Source organism: Prenolepis imparis, unplaced genomic scaffold, assembly GCF_030444845.1.
Source record: "Prenolepis imparis isolate NDT839.2.m4 unplaced genomic scaffold, iyPreImpa1.0 SCAF_11, whole genome shotgun sequence".
NCBI lineage: Eukaryota > Metazoa > Arthropoda > Insecta > Hymenoptera > Formicidae > Prenolepis > Prenolepis imparis.
In genome coordinates, this window is record NW_028141169.1 from 6,135,888 (window position 1) to 6,157,541 (window position 21,654).

Sequence of the window (21,654 nt, forward strand, 5' to 3'; positions counted from 1 at the left end):
TTACACTTATTCTACAAACTGTTTCTGTAAATTTCGCCCTTTCACACTTTCATTCTTCTATTTTTATTTCTCTAAACTTATAAATTACACTTACAAAATATCCATCAATTTTCGAGTATCGTCTCATTTGTGATTATCTTATAACAATATAATTATTTTTATGATTGAATAAATAGATTTTATATATAAATTTAGATTGAGCAAGATAGATATAATATAAAACGCGCGCAAATGTACAAATGAAATAACAAGAATGTAGATTATATAAAAAGATATTAATGTATGCGTTACCTGATTTTGAGACTCAACAAATCTTTCCTGAATTATAGATTGTTTTTATTTAAGGAATATCCATTACTACGATGGTGCATCTGCAAATTTGAACGATTGCCTTATTGGCTTGGCTCTCCGTCTCATAGTACCAAGAATATTTAACATTTCAGAAACTGCTGGTGACGCATTCTCTGCTTCTTGCCGTCTTTTCCGCTCCTCTTCTCTTTGTTTCTAAAATCAACGTTTTTATTCAAATATATGTATACCAGAGTCAATTACAAATAAATGCTATTCAAAAATAATAGAACAAAAGATATATCAAAACATATTTAACAAATATCAAAATTTTTTTTATGTTTGAGAGTTTAATAGTGCTTTTTAAATATATTTATGATATATTTTAAATATTTACATATAGTCTGATTTTATACTTACATCTGTATGTTTCAATGTGAATCGCCCGCCTTTGATTTGATTGATAATATCGTCAATAGCTAAAATAATTAAAATAAATTAATATAATATAATTAAATTAATATATAATTAATATTTATAATAATTAATATATACCATATTTCATGAACGATAATTTTTTTATTTGTGTACATAATAGAATAGAATTCATGACTGACAAAAGATAATAAATTGCATAATTACCAGGTTGTTGTGCGACAGGTGTTTTTTTCGGAATAATACCAAGCATATTTTCCATGTCCTTTACAGCCGAACGCTCCAAGATCAATTTTTCCTTAGTCAGCAATTTTATCGATGACTGACCACCAGTCATTGACATCGGTAATGGTGGGGGAGGCGGAGGTAATGGTGGCGGTGGCGGTTTCGAGACTTTCTCTTCTAACTCGCTGACTTTCTGCTTCAAACATCGGACAACGTTCTCCAACTCTTCCGTCGCTTTCTCGGCCCTTTCGGCTCTCTGAAGAACAACCTCTAACTCGGATTCCGCGAGCTTTAGTTTCTCCTCGACAATTTCAAATTCTACATTCGATTCTTTCTCTTCCAATTTCTCCTGTAACATTTGTACTTGAGAAGCATGATTCTGCCGTTTTTCTTCTAATAATCTCTTTAAAGTTTCTACTTCTTGTAGAACGGCTAATAATCTTCCATTCGGATCATCTCCAACCTCGGCCATAAGAAGAGCGCTTTGGTGCGCTAAAACGTTTCGTTCTTTTTGGACCTAAACAATCAAGTTAATCAGCATGATTTATAAAAATGACTATGATTTTTAATACAATTTAACTTTCAAAACATATTTTTTCTACATTTTTTTTAGAAACTGACGAGTTTTATGATGATTTAAATAACATACATAATTTATAAATATATATAAAATTGTAATTAATCTGTGTGCGTGTAGCAAAATTATATCGAAGATTGTAAAAATCAATAGCCCACCTTTTCAGCTTCCATCTTCAGAATTTTTGCATTTTCTCTTTCGCGATCATATTGCGTTTTCAAGGCTTGCACCTCTTCAGTCACCATTTTCGTAACTCTTTCCATATTTCCTTTGTGAACCTTCATCTCATTAATTTTCTCCTCTCCTATAATAAAGACGAATCGACGGCTCAGCATGTTTTATCTATCACAAAATGATATTTTTATATATGTTTATATATAAACCTTTTTGTCGGAGACTTCTTTCTTCTTCCAGCTGCGTAGTTAATTGCGTTACCTGCTCCTGCGCTTCGAATTCTTGAAGCCGCGCAGAATGAAGTTCCGTCTGAAGCTTTGCTATTTCACTACTCAGTTCTGCAAATTGATATTTAATTTAAAATCGGTTATTTTGTTAATTTTGAATAAATATTTTTTTTTTTATTTTGCTGTTTGTATAAAGTTATAGTTTAAATTTAAAATTAAAATTACAGCTTAATTTTTTCAAATTTTACATCTCATAGAGATATGTAACAGGATTAATTGCACTGACCTTTTACCGTTTGTCTCAGCTCATCCAAATCTTCGAAACTCGATGTATCCACTTCGTCAGATAGATCAAAATCCAATAACTGTTCTGGATTATTATGTTGACATTTTTGCGCGATAATTTGAGATCTTCGCTTGAGCTCGCGATTTTGTCGATACCACTAATAGAAAAATTACATATTATTTCTCAAAAATAAATAATACTATAATTATCTTGATTATTCTTGATATTATATTGAAAATCGAGATTGTAATAACAGATAGATTGTTACCTGAGACGCCTGTTGCATAGCTTTGTGCATTGCATTTGTTTCCACATCATATTGATGTTTTAACTGTTCGTATTCCTTACACACTGCTTCCGAAACTATAAAAAATCGAGCATGTAAGAGTTGATAATTTTATTAAAAAATTCATTAAATGAGGTAACTTCAAGATTGAATACGTACCTGTTCGCAATTTTAGCAATTTATGCTCCTTCTCTTGAACTTGCGATTGCAGTGTGCTATTTTCTCTTTGCAATTGTTGATATTTTTTCTCTAAATCTGCATGCTCTTTACTCACTACAAAAAAAAATAAAAACAGATTACAATGCAATTTTAATTTTTTTAAAATATTTAATATATATATTTTTTATTATTTATTAAATGCAAGCAGATGCACATAAATAAAGTGAATTAGTTAGTAACTATCAAGTCATCTGACAACCGGATTAGGGTCATATAAGAACGTAGAACTGTTGAGAAAGACGATCGATGATGTCATCATGTTTAAAAGAATTCATATTACGAGACGAAATATTCTATTAACTAGTTCTATGAAGGAATAATATATAGAATGTACATAATAGCCTTTTATTCTGCAAATAATTTGAGACAAAATATTTCTCACTATATATTATATGTATATGTAATGCGTATATTGAAATTTGCATTGTTTTAATATTTCGTACACAAAATCCTAAATTAGTATATTTTTCAACTATTAATTGTCTTTTTTTTATTTTTTTGTTGGCGTATTTCAAATATTATTTTTAAACATCCTTGATCAATCTCTGACGCATTGCGTTACATTATGCATGATGAACTGCTTACGAAGCATTTGTCACTTTATTACCTGAGTTGTATTCAAACAATTTTGAGAAAATTTTAGAATAGAACAACAGTTTATATTCTTCAATTCCTGCCCTTTTCACATAAACGATCAATTGCCTCACTGATTGTCAATCAATCGATGCAATAAATCGTTCGAAGAATACAAATTGTGCGAATAATCGCGCATCAATAATGTGTGTATGTATTTTATCTACGTCAATTTAAAATTCTATCGTGTTATAGACGATGTGACTAATAGAGCGTCATTGCCTTCGTTTTACATGCAGAAGTGAATCACAACATGATAATTGACTATACAACATTCTGAGTCAATCAAACTGTAATCTCTCGTGTGCGGTACGCACTTTTCATTATTTATGAGTTTTTGTCAAGGAAAGTCTTGTAAAAAATTCGACGCCGAAACATCGGTCGGTTTATCGTACCGAGACGCCACAAAAAACCTCACAAATAACAAGAGAGAAATCTTGTTTTTATCTCATGTACAAATATAAACACGAATCGTTGGAGACAATCGTTTAAGTCACTTTCTTATTCTCAAGAAATATGAGGAAGCTTTATGAAAATATCTAATGTCAAATTATTTGATCATAATAACTTTTTTTTCTTTATGATTTCATAAATAGAAAAATTAATAAAATGTATCCTAAAAAATAATATACAAAAAAATCAGTATTTATATCGGTATATTTGTCATCAAGACATTTTTTTCGATCATCGGCTTAATATAAGTAAGTTTAAAACTATCTACCCTACCATCGAGATAAATGAATATTAGACAGGCCGACGATCTGCCTGAATAAACAAATGTTCTATTTGTTTATTCTGTTATTGTCTGTGACCTGTAAATTTTTATTATACACAAATATTAGTCTTTTGTTTTCTATGACCCCTTTTCTATTAAAATGTTCAAAAATATAAGCATCGGATTAACAAAAAAAAAGCATACGAGCGTACTTCAGTTTTTTATCAATAATTTCAAAATTCAAATTCTGGCAAAATTAGCTCAATAATTACCAGTTTCGTTCTTTTGTAGCAAAAACTTCCGCCTCTTCTCCGAGTCGTCATATTTATTCTTCCACTTGGTCTCGATGATGCTGTTATCCCTGTTGAGCTTAAAGACGTCGCTCGTTTTATAATTGCTAACAGGCGTTGTCTTCTCCTCAGAATCTCGCATCTCGATGCTTGAAGTTGACAGTTGATTATTGTTGCGCGATCTCAGCTGTACAACAGAAGCTTCGAGCTTCTCGAAGGATGCTCTTTGAGCGGCTACGGATCCACGGCCGAGCTTCTCGAAGGATCCTCTACGTTTTGGAGGACATCTTTCTTGGGCCTTGATCGCGGCTGATACTCTGGGCACCGGAATGTGAGAATGAATCATACTCGGAGTCGTTCTCGGTGGTTCTGTGCTCAGGACGATGTTGAATTCCGTTTTATTCATGGCAGCTATAGAAGTAAGTGCACTTGTTAAACCATTTGGGATTAAGCTTTACCGCTGTTAGCAATAATGAAGTGTAATGAGAGATATTTCTTGTGTTTGCTTTAAAGTATTATTTATGTGATAAATTTATAGATGAAATCAATAATGATTTAATCAATATGTAAAAAAATTGTTATTATATAATTATTATAATTATTATTAATAAAATTATTATTAAAATAATTATTAAAAAAAAGAGATTTTCATTATTGAGAGATTGATATTATTGATCGTAAACATATTCTTATCAGTTCATTCTTATTTGATATCATGTAATTTTTCAAGTGACACACACGACTCCATTATGATATTAAATATCATGTGAAACGTAATATTTACTTTGATAAGTATATTTGATATATCAATATGTAAGATGTGATTTGCCAGTCGAATTTTTAAACAAGGTTTAAGATTTTATTGACCAACACTGACTAAGACTAATTCTTATATTATAAGACTTTATTTGGGAATAATCTCAATTCGAGATTTATTTCCCGACTCCCCTCTAACCCCCCTATAAAATTATAGGCGAGAAAAATATAGATCCGAAAGTCGCTGAATCGGGAATCGTTTCCCGATTCAGCGACTTTCGGATCTATATTTTTCTCGCCTATAATTTTATAGGGGGGTTAGAGGGGAGTCGGGAAATAAATCTCGAATTGAGATTATTCCCAAATAAAGTCTTATAATATAAGAATTAGTCTTAGTCAGTGTTGGTCAATAAAATCTTAAATATTTGATATATATTCATTGAGAAATTATATGAGATAGTGAGTTTCAATTATGCAGAAATACAAGATTCCAAAAACTGTCTGTACATATATATGTATATATTCTTTATGAACTATATATTATCGATCTTTGATCGAACTTACATAATCGACGTACAAATAACAACATTTTTACATATTGAATGACCTACATATAAGAAAAGATTATATCCGAATACATATTACCATCGTAACTAAAGATTAATAACATTGGACATTTCTAAAAATAAACATATTGGTCTCGCGTCTCGCCGTTGGCAGTCAAATTCAAAATAACTTGCCATATCAAAATATTCTTATTCCTAATCCAGAATTCATAAATACGGAGACATTAAATTTATTGAGAAGGATTAAATAATATTACTTCAGATGACAACTATTTCGAACATGACTGTCAACAGCGAAACCAATATATTTATATTTAGAAACATTCAATATTATTAATCTTTAGCCATAATATTAATTACCATTAAAATCCGTTGTTATCTTTTTCACAAATTAATATCAAATAGTTAAAATAAGAAGAAAAAAACATTATTTAAAAAATATTTACTTTTGATGTTCTATCAACTGTTACAAAATGTTATTAACTGTAAAATATTATAACAGTCATAGTTTATCAAAAATTATTGAACTTTAAATAATGATCATCACAATTACTAAGTACCATATCATTAGATATCTATATGTTATTTTGTTATTTTACATATAGAAAGAAAGAGAAATTAATTAAAAAATAGTATAGTAACATTCATTGTTCGCGTTTATTCTCGCCGCAAAATACGAGTTACCGGAATCGGAGTGTCTAAAATAGGATTCGTTCAAAAGTTTACTCGTGTTAGGTTTAGTCGCACGTGTTAAGCTTCGCGGGAGTCTCCCCCGCGGGCCATTTAAAGTTAATTCGTCGGAATGTGCGTCTGTGTTAGGCCATGTTAGCCCATCGATCGTTAAACCGACGTCGGTGGGTCGAATGTGTTTCGGCTGCTTTCCCTAACTAAAGATCCGCCAGGTGTTGCGATTGCTTCTCGATAATGTCATGCATAATTACTGTTCTGGCTTCCGCTATATCAACGCCCCTATTATACTCTCGGCTTCCTCTCATGAACGTGAAAGTTTCGCAAAAATTCGTTTGAAGATGAGAAACATTTTAATAGAATAGACGAGACTTTGCATTAGAATACTTAAAGAAGTCAATTAGCTCTTTCAACGCTAGTTATCCTTTAAATACGCGCTAAAGCAGGAAAGATGTCCCGGTGTTAAAATCGATACTTGAATAAACAGGGGCGCGTTAAAAAAAAAACTTTTAGCTCGAAAAATTTAGGAACATGTTTTATGTAAGCAAAAAAATAAATGTAAGAGTCATATTTATGTTCAGTAAATATTAGAATAAAAGATATTGATTGTAATGTACAGCAAAGTAACACGGCTGTAGAGTTCATTTATAATTCATCACTATTTGACTGTATAAAGCTTCGATATTATCACACGAAGAAATGTTGTAAACTTTACATTTAACAGAGAAGATATAGATATTCTGATGGATAATCATTCGCTATATAAATAATTATTCTATGTCTAAAGTAAGAAAATATTTCGAAATAGCACGATTATGCTATACTTTGTTCTTATCGACTGACTGACACTTGCAATTGTCTTTTTTTCTTGCACTTGCTACAGTGTAACTAGCGTCCATTGATCGTTACATCGCGATATAGTACACTATGTAATTTTACATGCAGCACACATGCATAAGCATTGGCGCGCATCCAACATTAGTGCGAACTAACAGTGAATAACGAGCAAAGTGTCTGATAAAATACAATTGATAGACCACGAACTACCTTAATATATATATTGCGCTGTTCTACAAAAATGTGAGAAGTGCTTCCAGATAAAGTATATCTCTCCAATGTAAATGACTCATAAATTGAAGAAATGATAAGTTAAAAACCAACTGCATGATTCGAAGGCAACTGATAAATTACTAAACACGTAATTTGTTAGTTTCTTATTATTAATATTAACAGTTGCCGTGTTCAAATGTTCTTTTAACAGCAAGTTTTATGATCAGTTTGGAAATTGTATTAAGATACTGTTAATTAAGTGATTGATGTATAATAATTTTGAATCTTTTAAAGTGCATTTATGTTATCTCTTCTGTACTTTCTCTCTCTCTCCTTTCATGAATTATGAATTTTGTATATTAAAGTGTCAAATTTTTATTTAAAATGGCTATCTTTTACTATCACAAAATCAAAAACCAGATAAAACATTTGTATAAAACATTAATAAGATTTTGTGAATGCACACGTGATGCAAAATCGATCTAAACATGATTAAATTTAGAGTATATAATTTTTTTTATACCAATCACAGTCTGCTTTAACGACTCTCACTAATCTCACTAATTCACTCTCCCTCATAAGAGTAATTTAAAACAACGACCCGAATGACTCTTAATTATTGATCACGACGTCGTACACGCGCTGTTGTACATACATATGAACTTTGAAGTCGCACGTCAGATCAGAAAATACGAGATCCTTTCACTTTTCTATTAAAGAATCCTTGTTTTATTATACTATAATTTTATAATATTAGATTATTTGAAAAATGACAGATGCCAACGAATTGATATTTAATATATCTCAAATTAATTATAGAGAGAAAGTTGAATTATATTTTTCCGAATCGAGATTGAAAATTTTAAATATAAATCGTATCACCTTGTACAGTTCATTATCTTATATTTTTATCTTATATTTATATTGATATGAGAAAAGTAGCATGTTGCAGAAATTTGTATATATAAAATGCAATTTATTTCGCTAATTATATTCTGTAAAATAAAAATCATGACTTGCCCAAAATAATGATCAATGCAAAGATAGCGAATATTTTTCTCTTACACAAGTAGATAAATTACACTCACATTTGTTGGATACACCACTAAGGGAAGCTAAAATAATTAATCTATCGATACGTTCGGTACATTGAAACTCGTCGCCAGGAACTCTAAAATACGTTCTCACTCGTTCACGTTCGCGAGCATACTGACTCCCCACGCGTTTCGTTGTAACGTTACATTATCTCACAGCAACTGCGAAAGAGAGCTTCGGGAATGCGAGTCTCGTTTCTTTAAAATCAGCCGACCTCGAGCGTGCGCGCACGCATATTCGACGCACCTTCCGCAGAATGTGCAACGCGATTTTCGATATAACATTGCTCGGTGATGGAGATGCATTTTATGCGATTCAGCTTACATAATTAAAAAGAGAGAAAGAGAGAGAAATATATCAAATTTTATTGTCTTGAAAAAAACTATTCAAGGCAATATGTTCTGAATATAAAGATATTATAAGGAAGAGGACGTTCATACGCATACAAAAATTAATTATATGTACGAGCGAAGACTTGTGACAATATAAAATGTAAATGCCATAGATATTTTTGAATGTCTTCATGTTTTAAAAAATTATCTTACTTTAAAAAAAATAAATAAATGGACCACGAATCAAATGGTATGCATTTTTTTAGGATTACATCGAATAACAGTATTTTCTTGGCGAAGCAATCAAAGTTCTTATTAACCGATGACCTTTGCAGTTGATTGAGTCATTCATTGATTAAAGGAAAGAATCTTTTATTCGTCTTTTTCCATTCCGATATAAGTAAAAACTCAAAAAAACGGATAATTTGGAGTATATTTTCGACGCGTGTATGAAAGGAATTTACGCAGTTAGTCAGCAGCTGAACACACAGAAAGAGACGTGTATAGAGTTACAAATAATGACAAAAAACTCATATATTATCGCCGGAATCCCTAGAAGATTTGACAAATCAAAGTCTAGAGAAAATTTGAACGTTTATCAAGCATAAAAAAGAACGAGATGTGTGGATGTCTGCATAAAATCGACAAATAACAAAATTTCAATTAATAATGAGATAATTAAATTTTAATGATATATGTATAAAATTATATCTTTTTTATTACTAAATTATTTTTAAATAGTATATATTAATATCCGATATTAATTTTGTTAAACAAAGATGACATTGTTAATTCTATCAATAAATTATTATCATCTCATTTCAATGAAAAACTTTATGAAAAAAATATATTAATTATCGAAACCCCGTTCTAAAAAAGGCATGTTATTAACATGATTAACATATAAAAATAGAGGAAAGGCGAGCGCGCTTATTGTGTTGTTCTAATATTTTAATTCGAATATGACAATGAAATTTTAAAATAACATATTTAATTTAAATGTGAAGTTAGATGGATTTTGTGTGTATATGTCTTACAATCCTTATTGTATACAGAACGCAAACGATTATATATCAAAATTTTATTTAAAAACATTCTTCAGATGTGTCTGCATCGCTTTCTTTCCTCAAGGTCGATCTTTTAAATTCTATAAGAACTTTTATTTCGGCCACAAATGGCTTAATTGCGATAAAAATGCAGGTGCGAATTGTAAGCAATGAATTACAGATTACAGATAGCTTAGAAGGTTCCATGAAAGATAACAGCGGAGAAGCAACTCTGCGTTATTACGATGATAACAGTCTCGTACCACACAGTCTCGTATGCAGTTGCATATATAGAATTGCGAAAGTGTATGTCCTTAATATACTTCGTATACGTTGAGTCATTATTTCTGAATAATCGTCCAGCAATTCATTGTTTCGCGTATAAGTCGCTATGAAAGCGCATTGTTGTCGCGGTTTCACACAAATTATCATAAAGAAGATGCAACTTAATTATTAAATATATTTTATATATATATGCATATATAAACATGTATATATACATATTTCTATAGCACACAATTACTATAACAGTTAAAGTATATTTTTCTTTGTAATAAATTATTCATAATATGTTTTCTTCATTATTTTTTTAGAAATTTATTTATTAAGAAAGTCTGAGACATGCGAGAAATATGTAAATAAAATCTTATTATCTATCTTTTAAGATTTAATTTGAACTTTATGCATGAAATATATTATAATCAAATTTCAACTTAAAGATTACTTAGAAACTCTCTTCACATTAAAAATGATAAAGAAGATAATGTGCAAGCATTTGACTTTTTAGAACAAAGTAATGTGATTCCGAGTAATTTTATACATCAAGTGAGAAATTCAACATCATTAAATAATACTAACAAAATCGCGATGCATATCAATGATGATTAACAATTCGTTATGAATAATTAATTTTCGAACTTCAAAGAGAAAAAAAGGAAGAGAAAGAGAGAGAAGTATTTATATTAAGAAATACTAATCAACTACGCAGAAAGACGATCTATCACGCGTATAAGATCTACAGCAAAAACTACTATGAAAGAACAAACTTTCACGTCCATCTTGCCTTAGGGAATGCACTTGAAGAAGGCAAAGATAGAAGACATAGACTCGATTTCTCTGTTAGGATTTGATATTGAAAGATCAACATGCCTTCTTCTTCTTCTTCTAATATAGTCAATTATTTGTAATAATAATAAATAATACGTTAACTCTAATGAGTGTTATTTGTACTATAATTAGTCATATTTCTCAAAAAAATTTAGTATTTATATATCAATTATCACTCTTATATTATTATTTCAAATGATCTCAAAATTCCAAAGTTGATTGAATAATAGATTTTATCATCTAATGCCATTTACTCTATTATATGTAATTAATTTATACAAAATTTATAAAAATGAAATAAATACAAGCGCCTTATGTAGCAGTATATTTTTACTAAAACAATTTAACGAGGAAATTTTGAAGAGAGCCATAAAATCTTTCTTACTCTTTCGATAAGAATTATAAAAAAATAATAATGCGTAGATTATGTACCTTATTGCATATATATATGTATATATATATATATATATTGGCATACCTTTCACAATCTTGACTCGCGTCTTTCGTCTGCAGTATCTCGAATTGTGCACATTGTACCATCATTAAACAGCTTTATTGTCTAGAATCATGCTTCCCTGCTTCCATTCCCTGCTTCCATTCGCAGCAGACACATATGACTCATGCTCATAATCGGTGTAACGGGTGTCCCTGCGTTTCGTGGAAACTGATGAGCAAACTGGATTACCCAACCTTAAGATTACATAAAAAAAGACAGAGTGTTTCAAATTACATGATTCGTTTTGACACGTAAATATATTCTTTGTTAATAGCAAAGTCTGCTCTAAATCAAGATGTTATCCATTATATGTATATGCAGATTCTTATTTTTAATTTTAACTGTATTTAATTTTGTCCCCTTTTCTTAAAAATTGTTATAATTTTTTTCTCTTCAAAAAAGATTTTAAATTAGAATTGATTAATTAAAAGTAAAATAGAGTAAAATTAAGAGTAAACTTATGTGACAAATTTTGTTATATTATTTAATATATAATTATTTAATAATAAATAAAAAGGCTCTGATATATAAATACAAAAATTCAAGTACGCGGAGAGAATTTTCTCTTAGAATTTACCCTGAAAATCATGGTAATCGTGGGCCAATATAGTATGGAAAGAATTTTATAAGAATTTCTCTGATTAATATTTATATCGCACAATAAACATAATAATATCTACACGTTAAAATATAAAACATGTTAGAGTAATTTTACCATGCAGTTTAGTAAAATTAATCAAACACATGTTTTATATTTTATTGTGATAGATATTATTTTTATTGTGTTAATCAGAGAAATTCTCATAAAATTCTTTCCATACCATATTGTCCCACGATTCCCATGATTTTCAGGGTAAATTTTAAGAGAAAATTCTTTCTGTGTAGGAAATGGAATAATATTATCTATCTGAATTTTTACATTTATAATAATATATGTATTTTGGACTTATGTATTTGGAACTTATCTTCATATTATTTACGTTTGTATGATTGCAGCTATTACGGCACTATTATATGTACCGCTACTTGCTCGACCGGAGATTCGAATTTTACGAAATGTTCCGCTCTCATCTCTTCCATCAATGAACTACAATGCACTTCCTGTGTATAGCACATTGCGTGATGTAATGTAACCATTTTATGGTGGCTGAAATGAGGAAATACACTTGTAATTTGCAATGTTTATTTGAACGTTAATTGCATATTGTCATCGTAATAATAATAACCTAACCACACTATTTTTAACACAATATTTTTTATATTTTTCTGGTACACATTATTATATAGATTTTTATTACATTTTTTAATACATATGTGTATTATTTAATTATAACGTATGACATTGTAATAAAGTGAATTATTTTAGCAGTTTTACGTCAATTTGAAAAATACGTTACTTTATTATTAATGCAAATTAGCTTATGTGCAAACGTTATACATATACTATGAAGAAAGCGTTATTCATAAGAATCCAGAATTTATGTAATTTAACATTTTTAGTACATTATTTGATTAATTGATATACCTCATGTGGATTTCAGTGACATGACTTACCGAAAAGAGAAATTCAAGTACTGCAAAGCTCAGACAAATTCACGTATATGCGCAGCCGCAGCAACCATGATGCAAAGTGAGCTAAGTCTCAGTAGCGTAGGTCTCACATTCAGCCCCACTTACTTATTTGTGAAATGAAAATTAATTAATACAATAAAGTAGAATACACTCCTAAAATTTTATTCCTCATTTAGGAATATTTTATAACATAATTAATGATGCTTAAAATATTGCATTTAATATATTTTACATACCAATAGCATATAATAATATTGATAAAAATTATAGATTTGTAGGGCTCCAAGAAACCCTCCGTTGTTGCATCTAGGCACGGGTCTGTCGAAGTCGGTCACGTGATTGATGACGCGCGTCTGACGCATGCGCGGAAGTTGCGCCTCTAACTGTCGCGCTCTTTTTTCATACGATGTTGTGTTTGTACTTCATAGTCTTCATACGCTTGTGCGTGCATCCGGCGAATTTGTAGTTGATTAATATTCGCGACGGAAATGCAATGTGATAGTGATACGCGACATGAAGAATCTATGGCGACAAGATTGGCTTGGATTACCAACGATTGTGCGTAATTTCCGGTATTTTATTATCGCTCGGATGTGTGCATATTAGCCTTTCGATAGTTCAACCGAATTAGTAAATCATCAAAGCTCTTGATTATCCAATCATGAACGCCTGATAAATGTGCGTATTTTCAATTATAAACAGACTTCTCTTGTTTCTTTTTTCTTTCTAATCATATCTCTTGTTTCTTTTTTATTACAGAAAAGTGTGAACAAGATGTAAAGTTTGAACAGAACTGCATTCGATTCATCATCCGAAAGGTTTGCAACACACAAAAGTAAGAGAAAATATTTTCCTGATAACACTTTATTTTTATATCCTATCAAAATGCGGTATATCAAATTATAACCTAAATTAAAATAGCGATAATGTGTGTGTTAGGTATAGAGGTTATAAAAGTTAGTTAACCATTTATAAACCTAAATTGAAAGAAATATCTCTTATTTTATTTCTATTAATTATGTATTTTTTACAAAGAATATTTATCCGTTCTTTGAAAAATCAGATAAAAACAGTAGACGAAGAAGCAATCAAAAGATAATAAATTAATATAAAACAAAATACGAGTGCAAGCAAAGTATATATATATATATATATATATATATATATATATATATATATATATTTGTATATATGTACAAAAGATTAAAAGCTATTAATTGAACGTTACTATCATATGTCTAGTCATATTTTTTTATTGTAATCTGTAAAGATCATTTCATATGTTTTTCATTTATTTAAGGCTCCTGGCTCCTTTTCGACCATGTCGAAATCGTCAGAGGCGAGAAAACACACGCTAAAATTTCTTAGATGCCATTTCGAAATAAAAAAATATTTCGATGAAACAGCACTTCAGATGGCTTTAGCACACTCTTAAAAAACCCCGAAAACTATCGTTTCCCATTTATAATCAATCAACAGCTGTAAAATGTAATATTATGAAGCCCAGTCCGTCTGGTCTTTGCACATGCGCAGTCATTCCGCATGTCAAAGTCTGACATCTCGATCATTTTACAGATGTTGATTGATTATAAAGGGAAAAGGATAGTTTTCGGGGGTTTTTAAGAGTGTGCTAAAGCCATCTGAAGTGCTGTTTAATCGAAATATCTTTTCATTAAAAAATGGCATCTAAAAATTTTCAGCGTGTACTTTCTCGCCTCTGACGTCACAATCTAATATGGCCGCGGTGAGCACCCAGGAGCCTTAAGAATATTTGTTTGCATATTGATGATGTTTATATATGCAATATATCATATTATGAGACTGCAATTTGCTCTCTATATATATTCATCTCATTGAAAATTTAAATTGTGATTGTGACATGGTATCGCTCGACGTAGCGTAAAATGTAAGAATCAATAATTATCGTAGCTGTATTGTACATCTCGAATCAGCGCGAATCCGCATCCGCGTGGACAGAGAAAAACGTCATGTTGTCTCGTGCGCGTGGTTTGTACTGCGCCTGTCTGATTGAAATCTGACCAATACAAGAGTCGCTTTCTCCCATCTGTCCATGAGAGCGATTCGCGGTAATTGCCCTCGATAGAGGCTCGCTCGAGAGACTTTTAATCTCGCGACTTATCCCGGGTCTTTCTCGCGAAACCGCGCCTATGCGTAATCCATAAAACTGTTGGCGAAGCGGGAATGCGAGCGTTTTATGACAACTGGACGAGAAACGCGAAGTGATCGCGTCTGTCTCTCCGCTCCGCTTGATCTAGAGATCGCGATGGACCAGCCAGCGCGATAAATCCGCGACGACTTTCGATTTTCTCAGAGAGTGCAGGATTCTTCGTCATGACGCGTCTACGAGGTCGAGCCTCGTTGATGGTCATCGTGACCATCAGTTTCATTTTGCTGATTGTAATATACCATATACTGAGCAACGAGATTGATGAGATATCGTCAGGCAAGATCGGCAATCGACTGAGAGCAGAAGATATGTATTCTCCAGGTGAACTCACAGACAACCCTGCTGGTAGGCAGCATGTACAGATAATATTAGATTTGAAGAATGATAGAAACAAGCTGTTAATGTATTAATTTACGATAAATCATTTGCAGATGGTACTCCGCTGTTCAAGGGACACAAAATCGTTCATTTAGATCTGAAAGGTGCTCCACCGAAGATGAGTTATTATAACTATCTATTTCCTTTGCTACGAAAGCTAGGAGCCACTGGTATACTTATAGAGTACGAAGACATGTTCTCTTTCGCAAATAGTATCGAGGACATCCGCGCTGGCAATTCTTATTCCAGGAAAGATATTGTACAAATTCAACATATAGCAAAGAATAATCAGCTGATTGTTATACCATTGATACAAACTTTTGGTCATATGGAATTTGTTTTAAAATTGGATACATATAAAGATTTTAGGGAAGTTCCACATTATCCACAAGTATTATGTCCTACGTACAATAAAACACTTCCATTGTTATATGAAATGATAAACCAAGTTGTATCTGCACATCCAACATCAAAATATCTACATATAGGTGCAGATGAAGTTTATCAAATAGGAGAATGCTCAAGATGTTTAGATGTTATGTCTAAAAAGCAATGGGGCAAGCGACAGCTCTTCTTGGATCACGTTTCCACAGTAGTCAAATATATTAAGGAAAAATATCCAGAACTAACTGTACTTATGTGGGATGATGAATTTCGTGATATATCGCCACAAGAAATCATTGACAGAGGCTTGCACTTGACAATAGAACCAGTTATTTGGAAATATACTACTGACCCTGGTACGACATTAACTGATCAACTGTGGGAAAGTTATGCTGCGGTATGGAAGCAAGTCTGGGTTGCAACTGCATTCAAAGGAGCCACTTCACCCGATAGATATTACACAGATATTTCGTATCACATGGAGAATCATCAAGGTTGGTTAGAAATCGTTCATCGATACTCAAACCAAATTACATTTAGAGGTATCATGTTGACTGGATGGCAGAGATACGATCACTTCAGTGTTCTTTGCGAATTGTTGCCTGTGGGATTACCATCTCTCGCTATTAATTTAGCTGTACTACAAGCATCGGATCTAAATGGCTTCCCTGTAGAAGTACCTGGTCATATATCTGAAATTTTACAATGCGACGGTGTGATTTCATTGAGCATACCAGAACCACAGTATGGTTGGACCAAGTGCAGTTTTCATGGAATGTCAGTATATGCAGCTATTTTACGTCTTTACTCTTTGACACAAGAAGTAATGAAAATGGAACAAGATAACACCTATAAGGGATGGTTAAAACCATATAATATCAAGTATTCTTTTGCAAGTCCTAGTTATGTGGAACGTGCAGTCACTGATTTGGACCGACATAAAATGGAAATAATGTATATTGAGAAAGAAATGCGTACAGCTATGGAAGATATTTATGACAATTATACAATACAAGAATGGCTAGACACATACACTGCACCTTTAAATGAAAAACTTAATCAATTGTGGGAAGCTAAGGAGAAACTTTTAGAAAAAAATACATGGCCAAGAAGACCTCTCGCAAAATCTGACTTATAGTGAAAAACATAATTTTCTTCTTTGGACAAGTAGGTAAAAATATTCATCATGTTCTTTGTGATATATACAGTAAGAGACTGAGAATTTTATTAAAACAATAAGAGAAAAGGACACGAACAATTTCTTAGCAATTAATTTTTAAAAATGGCGTGGATAATCAGTGAAATATAAAAGTTGCAAACTTGTAATTTTACAACTTGAACAATCGTTGTATAGAGTATGTGATAACATAATTTGATATAAAGGAGAAATCAAATCATATTAAATGCACCGTCCGTAAATTAATAGATCTTAATTATCTCGATAAAAATTATTTCATTATTTAATAGAAATAACAATAAATATTCTAATGTAGATCACACCATCAGTTTTATAATTTTAAAATGCTTTAAAAGAAATATATATATATATATATATATATATATATAATTGTTAATCTCTAAATATATATATATATATATAATTGTAAATCTCTAAAAGTTTGAAATGCAAAACTGATTTGAACAATTTAAAATAGACGGTGTAGATGGAAAGAGAGTCATATTGATAAATATAAAAAAGTATATTGATAAATATGTCTTATATCTTAAACAATATATAATTTTTTGCAACATTAGAATTATAATAATGCTAATTTATTGACAATTTATTAAAAGTGTTATTTAGACAAATATTATCTATTTAGACAAAAATTATATTTCAAATTATTATTGTATTTTAAGAGATTTTGGATTAATATTGTTATTATACGTAACATATATATACATATAAGCTGCTCACCTTTAAATCATGTACGCACAGATTGCCCTTCCTTAGTTTTATGTTTTCTACTTAGAAGCATGGCTACTATGAAATATCTATAATCAGGTTTTATTGGTACGTTCTTTGAAAAGATATTGGCAATAAAGTAAATAATAAAATAAATTAATAAAATTAAATTAAATTAATACATTGATTATAGCACAGTATCTGCAATTTTAATATAAGCAGGGAATCGTGCCATAAGCAGGTAATTGTGATGTTATATTAATCAGATATATAAATTCTTGAAAGATAAAAATATTAGTTTATATTGAAGACTTTATATAAAAAGAAAGTAGAAAAAGAAGAATGTTCTCTTAATTAAAATATACATACGTATTGGAACCAGTAATACTCTATAAAAAAATTCAAGTATCTTGTATAACATTTCTAAAATATATAAGGAACATGGAATGTATTTTGAAGTCTTTGCTATATTTTTCCCAAGTATTACTTAATAAAGTAACTTCATCTGAAATTTTTATTTCTACCTTTTTTATATCGAGTCTTCAATTGCGCTTTTCGTTACAACTTTTCGATGAACGTACCTTATGATCAATATATTTAAATCTTCCTAGTAATTTTAGATTTTTCTGCAAATTTTTAATATATATACACACGTCTTTGTATATCATATTATGCGCTTTATTATTATTTTGTAATAATTATTATCAATGTGTGAAAGTATTTTTAATGTTGTTATATAAAATATAATTAATAATTATATTGCGCGTGTAACTATTAGCATAATTAATGACAGAAAATATGATTAATAAATCTGTTTTTAAATCTACGATAATAATTCTATAATCATATATATATATTCATTGGTCCCGTATTACATAAATATAATTTTTATTTTTTTATCTATTATTAATATACATAATAAATAAATAAAAAGTGCGATAGACAAATGTATCAATCGACACATTTACATTCACACAAGTACGACAATCGTAAAAACTACAATACATGTTTGATATTATGTACTATTTTCTATTACGATTGCATACTTAAATAGATGGAATTTATGTATCATGTTATATATAATGTTAAATTTTGCATATATTGTCTGAGATCACGTATGAAATATAGTGTTCTATAGTATATAAATATAGTTATCTATTATAGTTACAATCACATAGTATATACAATTTTTGTTGATTCTTACATTTAATGAAATTCATATGTATTTTATTCAGCTAGAGAAAGAATATTCTAAATATCTATAATGATCATCATTGCAATGCACATACCGCGGATTTCGAGACAGGAAAACGTGGATTGAATGCAATCGAATGATGTTTTCTATTAGGAATCCTTTTTACCACTTTGTGTATTGCATTCACGTCTACTGTATCTCCAATTTCAGCAATAATTATAGGTTTATGAAAATCTTGATCCGTTCTTGTCAATCGGACACCCAAAATTTGCGCTGCTAAATTTGCTATGCATAAAGATACCTAAAAGTAATATAATTTTTTTAGAGGTTTTATAAGTATTATAATCTAAATGTGAAAGATATATGTCGCATTCTCTTTCTTTTACGAAATTATTACGAGAGGAAAAATTACCGATTCTCCGGTTCTCGCGGACATATCGTGATATGGAAATCCATTTTCCGCGGCAAATCGATGCGACTTGTCTCTCTTAACTGTTCTTTGATGCTCCATATCGCATTTATTACCCACTACCGCTATTAGAGGCGGTTCGTCGTAAATGTCAATGAAATTTTTGATTTGACTGAGCCACTCTGCTAAGATATCAAAACTCGAGCTGTTTGTGACATCGTACACCAGAAGAATGATCTGATTCGTAGGAAAAATACAAATATAATTGAAGAAAATTGTATAAGTATAGCATAAAAAATATCTAGAAAATATAGGGAATATGAGATAACACTAAGAAATTTTTAATATGAGATACATTTTTTTTTTATAAAGTTTTATAATGACAAAAAAGATTGACTTTACGTGTGCTCCGAAAACGTATTTGTCCAACATATTGCCGTGCAGGGCTAGTCCACCGACGTCCCATAGATGTAGATTGACGTTCTTATAAGAACCGATAGTGAGGTTTTTGAGAAAGAAATCGATGCCCGCGGTTGGTGCGTACTGTCTGGTGAAATCGTTGTTGCAAAATTTCTGGACGATGCTGGTCTAAAGAAGGATCCTTGAATTTCAATTATCAAGAATGACGCAGGTATAACGATAAAAAAAAACAGAGATATCGTGCTAGGACTAACAATCAAATACTAATAAAACTGGTAATGATACTTGTACAATGATTGTCCAACTCGAACAAAGACAAATTGAAATTACAGCAATAATATAAGATTAAATAAAATATTATTTGCCCAATAAACTTCCACTTAAGTATTTAATATCTGATTAAATTCGCACACTTATACATTATTTTTAAGTAGATTTTTCAGTAAATTTATCTCGTTAATTATGTTAAATATATTACGATAATATATCGATCTTTTTTCCTTGTGACTTGTGACATTTGTCATTCAACGAAACGATATAAAAAAATAATAGCTTGAAAGGTTAATAAATTCATGCTTGGCCTATCTAGTTAGCTTCATTAATTCAAAAACCATCGATTCGAAAATTTGTGTTTGCCGATTGGCCTTATTATCATATCATTGGCAACTAGAACAATAGGTACTGCAAATGTCGCATGTTTGCAAAAGTTTTCATATTATAGAAGCCTCGCGCGGTCAGAGGCTTCATCGATCCAAGTTCGCGTATTACATTTATTACGTTAATCTATAGCGTACAACACAACCATATTTATATTGTGTGAAGAAAAACATATAATATAATTAAACCAGTAAAGTAATATCGTTAATCATCTCTTCATTATTAAAAAAAAAATCCGTACAAATATTTAAATAAATATTTGCAGAGAAAACGCAAAATTAAGAACGTATCAATCTTTCTGCTTACGCACAGTCGAAAAAGAATATTTATCAAAGTACTCTTCAACAATAACGAAGCTCACACTGTCACCTGTTGAAAGGCTCTCTGTTTTCACCATGGCAATCGGCAAACAAATTTAAAGCCAGACGCAGCACGCGTTAATGTAAATAGCTATCTTTCGCGAGCACCGAAACAACGGGATCAACCACCTTGGCGCGCGCTTTCGATCGAAAACCTGACAGACTGAAACTCACTTTGCCGGCACCGGAGTCACCCACGAGCACAATTTTCAGCCGCTTCTCGGCCGAATTCTCCTCAATGTCCGACATGAAGGTGCACGATGAATTGACGACAGCCCTTTGACGGAATCATGCGAATAATGGCATGGCTCGACAGCGACCACCAGGACGCGGTTTTCAGCCGACTATAGCACGACATATAATGTAGCAGAGGTTCGCGTGTTGTGGCCGACAAAGTCCGAATCGACCGACAGCGGTGGCCAGTGCGGCGTCGTCGTCGTCGTCGTCATCGTTTACTCGCGAACATGAATAAATTAACCAATAATCGATAATTTGCTAACCATTCGTGCGTATTTTGCGGCTAGTGTAAATTTCGGATACGAAGGGCATTTTAACACGGACGTGTATAATATTTTTGATGATGACACGTCTGCATCTGGCTTTAATGTTTGAAGAAAAAAAATATTTGCGAGAGGTAGATGTTTCCGAACAGTTTAAAAGTAAATATATCGTAGATGCAGAAGAAATTTAGTACTT

General features: G+C 31.0%; 3 protein-coding genes and 1 long non-coding RNA gene across 6 annotated transcripts; 2 read left to right on the top strand and 2 right to left on the bottom strand.

The window, feature by feature from the left end:
- Positions 1-52: 52 nt before the first annotated feature.
- Positions 53-11,668, bottom strand: LOC145942556 (uncharacterized). 3 transcript variants are annotated; one of them, XM_083049406.1, is made up of 10 exons: positions 11,473-11,668; positions 4,338-4,766; positions 2,658-2,771; positions 2,481-2,575; positions 2,213-2,369; positions 1,909-2,037; positions 1,684-1,829; positions 931-1,465; positions 709-767; positions 53-504 (listed from the first exon to the last, which is right to left on the bottom strand). In XM_083049406.1, exons 2-10 carry the CDS (start codon positions 4,759-4,761, stop codon positions 358-360), a joined length of 1,806 nt encoding a protein of 601 aa, XP_082905532.1. In that variant the 5' UTR covers positions 4,762-4,766; positions 11,473-11,668; the 3' UTR covers positions 53-357. The 3 variants fall into 3 exon arrangements, with proteins under 3 accessions (XP_082905532.1, XP_082905533.1, XP_082905531.1); XM_083049407.1 differs by lacking the exon at positions 11,473-11,668 and adding an exon at positions 8,503-8,677 and having other exon boundaries at positions 4,338-4,783; XM_083049405.1 differs by lacking the exon at positions 11,473-11,668 and adding an exon at positions 8,503-8,673.
- On the top strand, positions 4,634-13,391 carry LOC145942575 (uncharacterized). The gene is made up of 4 exons (XR_014426380.1): positions 4,634-4,774; positions 12,487-12,658; positions 13,032-13,120; positions 13,333-13,391. It is a non-coding gene; the product is annotated as an uncharacterized LOC145942575 (long non-coding RNA).
- Positions 13,392-14,867: 1,476 nt separating this feature from the next.
- On the top strand, positions 14,868-18,788 carry LOC145942558 (hexosaminidase D). Its single transcript, XM_083049412.1, has 2 exons — positions 14,868-15,595; positions 15,682-18,788. The coding sequence occupies exons 1-2, from the start codon at positions 15,415-15,417 to the stop codon at positions 17,148-17,150; spliced, it is 1,650 nt and encodes a 549-aa protein (XP_082905538.1). The 5' UTR covers positions 14,868-15,414; the 3' UTR covers positions 17,151-18,788.
- A 1-nt stretch (position 18,789) lies between these two features.
- LOC145942568 (ras-related protein Rab-28) lies at positions 18,790-21,272 on the bottom strand. The gene is made up of 4 exons (XM_083049433.1): positions 21,133-21,272; positions 19,925-20,110; positions 19,526-19,759; positions 18,790-19,414 (listed from the first exon to the last, which is right to left on the bottom strand). The coding sequence occupies exons 1-4, from the start codon at positions 21,205-21,207 to the stop codon at positions 19,190-19,192; spliced, it is 720 nt and encodes a 239-aa protein (XP_082905559.1). The 5' UTR covers positions 21,208-21,272; the 3' UTR covers positions 18,790-19,189.
- Positions 21,273-21,654: the final 382 nt, after the last annotated feature.